This window comes from Brachypodium distachyon, chromosome 2 (genome assembly GCF_000005505.3).
Source record: "Brachypodium distachyon strain Bd21 chromosome 2, Brachypodium_distachyon_v3.0, whole genome shotgun sequence".
NCBI lineage: Eukaryota > Viridiplantae > Streptophyta > Magnoliopsida > Poales > Poaceae > Brachypodium > Brachypodium distachyon.
In genome coordinates this window covers 18,495,390-18,503,597 of record NC_016132.3, presented here as the reverse complement: position 1 = coordinate 18,503,597, position 8,208 = coordinate 18,495,390, and the positions used below count along the sequence as shown (strand labels likewise).

Here is an 8,208-nt window from a genome sequence, read left to right as displayed (position 1 = left end):
GATATACTACTGCATATATATAAATAAATATATATATATATATATATATATATATATATATATCTGCATGCCGTACAAATGATTTGTTTCCACATATATACACACACAACAATCTCGCAGCAATTAAGCGACATTGATTCGCGTATATCTTAGCTTCCTCCTGGAATTAGTCCCCAATGTAGATCTCCACGCTATATATCGGTCCCAATTTTAGCAATGGGAATCATCCCCGCCGTTATTTCCATCAAGTAACCACTCATAGCATGCAAGTAAACCCCGTAACACACGCGCACGCGTGCGTGCGTGGACCGTCCGTTGCGATCCGGTGGCCCGAATCTAACCGCTGCAGCTCGGCGCGCGAGTCGGCATGGCGCCGGTCGAGAGTAGTCGTGCGTGTTGGTGGCTTCCATTTTGATACAGGCGCGCGCCACAACTCCCACCCCCGCACGTAATCTAATATCGCCCCGGCCGGCGCGGTTGCACGCACTGCCTTATATAAACAGACCCCACGCCCCACGAATACAAGGAGACAGCAGCTGCCGCAGATCGATCTCAACTCTCCAAGAGTTCAGAGTTCAGACCGCGGAGCTCAGAGAGAGACAGAGTTTGTAAGAGGGATCTTTCTTCTTCTTCTGAAGGAGTAATTGATTCGTGGCTTGTGGTGGAGCGAGGATGTCATCTTCTGCTTCTACTACTGGTGGTGGTGTGGCCAGGACGGTTGCGCCATGGATCCTGGCTTGCAGCTTCTTGCTCTGCTCATCGCCCTTCTTGTTCCAGGGTGAGTTCTTCGATCGGTCGTCAGACGATCACTCATTGTTCACCCTGCACTGTCAGCTTCTTCGATCGTCCTGGTTAATTCCTTCAGCTTAGTTATGATTTATCATGAGTAATACGTGCACGTACATAGTCCTAGCTAATTTCATCAGTTTTTCTCGACAAGAATCTCTGGGTATAAATCCAGTCAATGATCGGCTCACCTGCATATGTATTAATTCGCCCGTTTTCTTCAAATTCGTACGTAGAGTAGACGCATGTTTCTTGAAAGGAAAACTTGGACTCGTTTCCTTCCGCCTTTCCTGTTTTACCATTGCCGTCCTGATCGATCTGTTGACATGTCTTGTTATTTTCATTCTGCACCAAAAACGGATGCCTTAGAAAATTAGAATTGCAGTCCTGTTCACCGTGGTTACTTTATGCCCTGGGTAAACTAGGTTGAGATCGTTTTGTGATTCGAGTTTACGATCGATCTGTTGTGTTGTTGGTGCGAGTTTGCACCCTGGTTAGGATAAAGGATTTTTGTTTTTCGAGGGGATCCCTTAGGTTAAAGATGGCGCCAAACGCTTGCTTCCATTGTTTATGGCTTGTAGGTTGAGCCATAGCCAGTGGTGGTTGTCAGGCCTATATTCTTTGTGGTGTTGGTTGGGCTTCTTAATGAGGGAAATAATGCTGGTGGGGAAGCATCGCATGATTGGTTTCATTATGTGTTAGCACTATATTCTTGCTGAAAAAGCCTTTTTTCTAAAAACTATATTCTTGCTGCAGATATAGTTCTTTATACGTGATTCAATACCACAATGTTTTAAAGTTAAATGAACGCAAACTTGATTATTTAATTGTATATCATTGCACAAAACTTTGGTAATAGGCACATGTTTGTTTGCTGAGAAACGGCGATTACAAACATACTTAGTTTATATATGATGCAGCGTAGCAGTTTTTCTTGTTTCTTAGTCTTACTCTGTTCTCACTACCGTGCATGTCGGCCAATTGATTAGTTTGCGGAAGGTTTAGGCCAACCTACATTAAGATACTTACTTTTCAAAAAGATTATGTTCATCATTTATTATATGTTAGTACATCTCAAGCAAATATAGTATTGTGCCTGACGTATTTTTGCGTGACGAAATAAAAAAGGCAGAGCTCTTTTCGTCAGTCTTTAAATCAGACTAAATAACTTGTTGATCTCATCTTAGTATGACAATGCATGACAGAACCAAAAGGCTTCTTTATTTTTCCTGCAATTTCGTCTAACTTTGTCCATATCAAAGTCAAGAGTTTGGTGTAGTAGTACTAAATACCATCATCTCTATATAAGAAAAGAAGACACAAGAGGCAAGAAGGTCTTACCTGACAACTTGATTCCCATCATTATGTGCGTGTGTTTATATATATATATATATATATATATATATATATATATATATATATATATATATATATATATATATATATATATATATATATCTTATCCTTGAGCTTGCTTGGATCAAGTCTAATTAGGCAAGATTAGAGATTCTATCAACCTAGATAATACACCCTCTACGCGTCACATTAAACTACAATTGCAAGAAGAAAAAACATGATATATTTCCTGTTGAAAGTGAAATGCTTGGACCTACCTTGACGCATGCATGTATCAAGTTGTCATTTGTTTTCTTTTCGCAACCATACCTCTGACTGCAACTTCGACATCGACATATACTGTCTGCAACCAAGTTGAAAAAGGTGTATATCCATTGGACGCTCGCACAAAGTAGTGTGAATTTACGATGTGGTAGGACCATTTCCAAGTTCTGGGTAGGAAAAATGATGCATAAACGTTGGCTGTTTACGGACTTAACTAGGAATTTTGGTGACCACGGTTCTTGTCCTGTAGATCGGTTTGCTACTTCGTGGAATCGATAACATAGGTTTCCCACCTACTAGTAGGACTTAAATTAATTTCTTCGTTTCATGGTGCTCTTTTACCTGAATTAATATGATACGCAACCCTCCCTACTGTGTACTCTAACAAAATGGTTAATTTTAATGCTGACACGGTTAATGAACGATCATCTCACAAATTCTGACAAAATGTGCAGGAGCTGAAGGCGCCATCGGCGTGAACTACGGCATGATCGCCAACAACCTCCCGTCGCCGGACAAGGTGATCGCCATGTACAAAGCCAACAAGATCAGCTACGTGCGCCTCTTCCACCCGGACACCACCGTCCTGACCGCGCTCCGGGGCACGGGCATCGGCGTCGTCCTCGGCACGCTGAACGAGGACCTGGCCCGGCTGGCCACGGACGCCTCCTTCGCGGCCACCTGGGTGGCCACCTACGTGAAGCCCTTCGCCGGCTCCGTGACCTTTCGCTACATCACGGCGGGCAACGAGGTCATCCCCGGCGACCTGGGCGCCCGGGTGCTCCCGGCCATCAAGAACCTCGAGGCCGCGCTCAAGGCCGCCGGCGTGACCGGCGTGCCCGTGACCACGGCCGTGGCCACGTCCATGCTGGGCGTGTCCTACCCGCCGTCCCAGGGCGCCTTCTCCGAGGCCTCGGCGCCCGTCATGGTGCCGATCGTGGCGTACCTGTCGGCGAAGAAGGCGCCGCTGCTCGTCAACGTGTACCCTTACTTCGCCTACAACGCCGACCCGGAGCGCGTGCAGCTCGGCTACGCGCTGCTCTCCTCCTCCGACAATGCCGCCGCTGCGGTGGCGGCGGTGACGGACGGCGGGCTTGTGTATGACAACATGTTCGACGCGATCCTGGATGCGGTGCACGCGGCGGTGGAGAAGGCAGGCGGTGGGGGAGAAGGGCTGGAGCTGGTGGTGTCGGAGACCGGGTGGCCGTCGGGCGGGGGCGCCACGGGCGCCACCGTGGAGAACGCGGCGGCGTACAACAACAATGTTGTGCGGCACGTGGTTGCTGGAGAGGGCACGCCGAGGAAGCCCGGGAAGGCCGTGGAGACGTACCTGTTCGCCATGTTCAACGAGAACCAGAAGCCCGAGGGCACCGAGCAGCACTTTGGGCTCTTCCAGCCCGACATGAGCGAGGTCTACCACGTCAACTTCGCTGGGTCATCCTGATGAGATGGAGAAGATCGAGAAGACGCATGTATGCAGCTAGCTCAGACGATCGAGATTTAGTTTTATTTACCACAGGTTATTTATCCGTTTCCTCCGGTTGCTTTTAGTTTACAGGTTTATCATCGTTACAGCTTTGTATATGTGTAGTTCATGACTGAAAATTGATTCGAGTATACACGGCATATAGTGGATGGTAGTTCATGATTGCTCGCCTTCACTCATGATTGTTACTTATGCATTGCCCCAATCTGCTTCTTCAGTTCAGTCTGCCCCTATTCCTTCCTTGCAAAGTCAGGTTCGTTTGTAGGTGTTTATCTGGAACACGTAAATTTCACACAGAACTTATGCTACTGGTAATTCATGATTGAATTCGATGTGTAGGAGCGGCCCTTATCCTTGAGTCATGATTTGTATTGTTACTTGCATTCGCCCAATGTGCCTGTTTACTTCAGTCTGCCCTTTTCCCTCCCTTCAAAGTCAAGTTTGTCTGGAAAAATAAATTTCACACGAAAAAAAATGCACTAAGCGGCCATTTCCATAGAAATCAAAGAAAAAACATGTGTTCTAGGACAATCCCCTTCCGCGAGAACCTTTTTATTTCTAGCTTCACTCCCGTGATCCCATCTCCTTTACCCTCCGGCTCAGTGGCGGATCCATAGGATGGATATATGGTCCAGGACCATCCTGAAATTTTTTTATACTTTGGACACACCATGTCAAAACAGATAAAACAGTATAAATAAATAAATTTATATGAATAATTTCACTTATGGACCATCCTGGATCTTTGGGCTGGATCCGCCACTGCTCCGGCTCCAGATTTTTATTTTATAAGAGCATCTTCAGCAGGGACTCTACTGACTTTTTAGAAGCTGAGACAAAAAAACACTCTTCCGCAGGATCCCTACTTGGGTCCCTAAAGTAGGGAGGTCCCTAGATATCCCTCCACAGCCCTCATTCCCACGGGTCCGCAGGGGGCTCCCTATTTCTCTCGCGCGTCGTTCTTCTTCTCCATCTTGCCCTTCTCGCTGCCTACCTCGTTGGTCGTTGCTGCCCGCATCTCAGCCGTCACCGTCGCCCGCGCGTCGCCGTTGTCCTCAGACAGTCCACCTGCACCCTCGCCCACCACCGCCGATCTGCATGCTACCCTTGGCTGCCGTCGCTCCACATCGCATCACCCGAACCCAAGCGCCGCCGTCGCTCCGCACCGCATCACCCGAACCCAAGCGCCGCCACTCGCTCGAGCCACTAGCTGCCGCCACGCCGCCCATCCACTGGCCGCCCCTCCCCCTTGCCTCCTCTAGCGGCAGCGGCTGGCCCGTCCCGCCGCTCTCCTCCTCCGCCACGTCGCCGGTCTGCATCCCCCGGCCGCGGGCGGCGTGGGCACCCCTCCCACCGCTCCCCCTCCCGTCACCTGCACCCCTCGGCCATCGCTGTTCTCCTTCCCGCATGGCCGCTGGCCGTTCCCCTGCTCTGCCCCACCCTGAGCTCCGCACACCGCTCCCCCTCCCCTCGTCGGCACCCCCAGACGCTGCAATTCCCCTTCCCGCACGGCCACCCGCCGCTCCCCTGCTTTGCCCCACCGCGAGCTCTGCCCCACAGCAAGCTCCGCCGCGGCACAACCTGGCCACGAGCTCCGTCGCTGCAATGGGAATTTAGGGAGAAGAAAGAAGAAAAAAGAAAAAGGAAATAAATAAAGATAAGTCACTGACAAAAAGGACCACATGTCATAAACAAAATAGGGGCTGAGGAATAGGGGCTACTCCCTCCGTGCCGAAAAGATTGGTGCGGCGGTCATTTTGCAAAAACACCCCTGCCTTTTGTCCGAATCAATCCCCAGTACATCTGTTTAAGTATCTGCAACCCCTCTTTCTCTCATTCCGCCTCCCCTATCTCTCGTCTTCTCCCCCGCCTCCCCCGCTCGTCTCCTCCCCTGCCTCATCTTCTCCCCCACGATGCTTCTCGTCTCCCCTGCGCTCCACCTCTCCTCTTTGCTCGCCTCAACCGCGCTCCCTCTCGCCGTCGCTGCGCTCCTCCACCTCCCTCTGCTGCGCTCCCCTCGCGGCCGGTGACAAAGGTGGCTTCTTCCGGCCAAGAATCACCGGATCCAGTGGCGGCGAGGCCGGATCTGGTGGTGAGGTAAACCATTTTGTGGCAAATCTGGGTACAGCGGCGGGTCGTGCTGGAGTGTGATTTGTGAAGTGTAATTGTAATTATTTGGAACTGTCGGACTTTTTTGTGAATGTGACTTGTGAAGGCCCTCACGCCAACCTTTTCGGCACGGAGGGAGTACTGCTGAAGATGTTTGTAAATTTTGGGACCCTAAAATTTGAGGGGAGTTCCTATATGCAGTTTAGGAATCCTGTTTTAGGTGCTACTGCTGAAGATGCTCTAACGCTGGCGCGCCTCCCGCCTCTCACAGTGCAGCCCGTGCTAGGCAAAATTCGGGTATTGGATCCCATTTTCTTCGAGGGAGGGAACAGAACTAGGGAATACGGTAACCTGGTGCATCGTGCTAGTATTATTCTTCAAGAAAAAACATTGTATGTATAGCACTGTTCGTTTTCTTTTCTTTTCTGAGCGGGTCGTATAGCACTGTTCTTTTAGCAAAGTGCAGGTTTTTTGAGGGGGCAAAGTGGCTGTAGGGTTTGAAATGAATGGAACAAACTAGCTACCGATAAATAAAAAAAACTAGCTGCCTATAACTTTGGGCCTACTGAATCCAAAACGAAAGCATCCAATGTCCCAGGCTACAAGGCTACAAGCCCATTTGGGCCTAAAAGATGAGCACAATGCCACGTTACCCTTCCGCAGTTCCGCTGGGCACGTGGAGAATGGAGATCTAAGGCAGAAATTTGACGAAGCGAAGAGGGGATTGGATTTCCTTTGCCGTTTGGAGGAACCGAGAAGAGGCGAGCTCTTGAAACTTCTTCCCTTCGTTTCTTCCCCGACTCGATTTCTCAAAGAGGTGAGTGCGACGGCGCTCTCTGCTGGTTAATTTGGTCCGCTCTCTGCTTAATCTGTTTTTCTTTGTTTCGGAAAGCTCTGCTTAATCTGTTACTTCTCGGCTAGTTTTGGGTTGCTTGGTTTTGGCATATTGTTCATCCATATGAGTAGCGTTTAAATTCGTTGCTGTAGTGGGGATTCGAGCAAGGGAAAGTAGGGGCGCAGGAGGAGTTGATCTGTGCTCTGTTTTGAGATTAAAAAAAGATAATCGAATCAGCCTTCGTGCTAAAGGTGAAAGGTGAAATGGAGAGAATATAGGGACCCAAGAGTATACGCTTAGATCTCGAGCACCATGTCATTGTTATTGTGTTGCAGATTTTTTTTTCAGGCACAAAAAGACAATGCGTTTCTGTCTGAATTGGGGGTTAGGGTGAGAGCATTGTCCCAATAGAATTTCCATTGAGGCAACTCAGGGCTAATGCTGGAATACTTGTGATACTTTGTGCCCCTGGAGGGTGTTATAATCCTCCTACCATGAACTTGCAGTAGCTTTGCTTGCAGTTTCCCTTGTTGCAAGTGGTTCAGAATGTAGATAACTTACCAATGAGAATGATCCTTCATCTGCATCTTGTACAAGACTTCTGAAGTTATGATTAAAATAGCATAACAAGGAAGACTTTAAGCATCATGTTGGTGTCTACAGCGTGGCATATATCTTGCCATGGAGTTTTCACATCTAGTATGTTATTCCAGGCATCAGGCATGGATGGGAAGAACTCTGGCAGCGGGCAACAAGCTCAACAAACTAAGCCAGATGCCACGACAGATGATCAAAGGGCCCTGAAGCACACTGCAGACTCTGATACCGGAAACACAAGTCCAGCGAACGGCCATGGATCTGTAGATATGAACATGGAAGCAGCCATCTCTGCTGAGGATGTAGTGCGAGCGGGTGGCTTCGGTGCTAAAGACGACATTGGCAGTCTCCTCCCGACGGCAATGGACTCCACTGACTTCGAGGCCTCATTGCGTGACGCCCGTGACTTCGAAGGCGACAAGGAACAGCCGTCGCGCCCTGGGCTGGGTTATAAGGCAGATGAAACTGACGGTGGGAGCAAGCCATCGGACCTGCCGCTGCAGTGATCTTGCTTCCTTGCACTGCTCTAGCTTCGGAAAAGAGGAAAAACAACACAAGACTGTCCACATTTCTGTAGCGTTCCTAGAGTTCCTGCATGACTGCATCTGAACTTTGTGCTTCAGTCGCCAGTGGGTAACATTATGTTGTTGCAGTGTTGATGAACATGAGTATTTAGACTCGGTCAGACGGACTTTGGAGGTCTGTGAATGTATGGTTAATGGTTTCATTTAGTGCTGTGTTGCCTGCAGTTTCCAGTCTGGGCACTGTGCTTTTA

General features: G+C 49.0%; 2 protein-coding genes across 2 annotated transcripts; both read left to right on the top strand.

Annotated features, from left to right (window-relative positions):
- Window positions 1-426: 426 nt before the first annotated feature.
- LOC100821391 (putative glucan endo-1,3-beta-glucosidase GVI) lies at window positions 427-4,080 on the top strand. Its single transcript, XM_003566038.3, has 2 exons — window positions 427-778; window positions 2,862-4,080. Exons 1-2 carry the CDS (start codon window positions 673-675, stop codon window positions 3,848-3,850), a joined length of 1,095 nt encoding a protein of 364 aa, XP_003566086.1. The 5' UTR covers window positions 427-672; the 3' UTR covers window positions 3,851-4,080.
- A 2,495-nt stretch (window positions 4,081-6,575) lies between these two features.
- LOC100833070 lies at window positions 6,576-8,208 on the top strand. Its single transcript, XM_003568145.4, has 2 exons — window positions 6,576-6,818; window positions 7,550-8,208. Exons 1-2 carry the CDS (start codon window positions 6,591-6,593, stop codon window positions 7,937-7,939), a joined length of 618 nt encoding a protein of 205 aa, XP_003568193.2. The 5' UTR covers window positions 6,576-6,590; the 3' UTR covers window positions 7,940-8,208.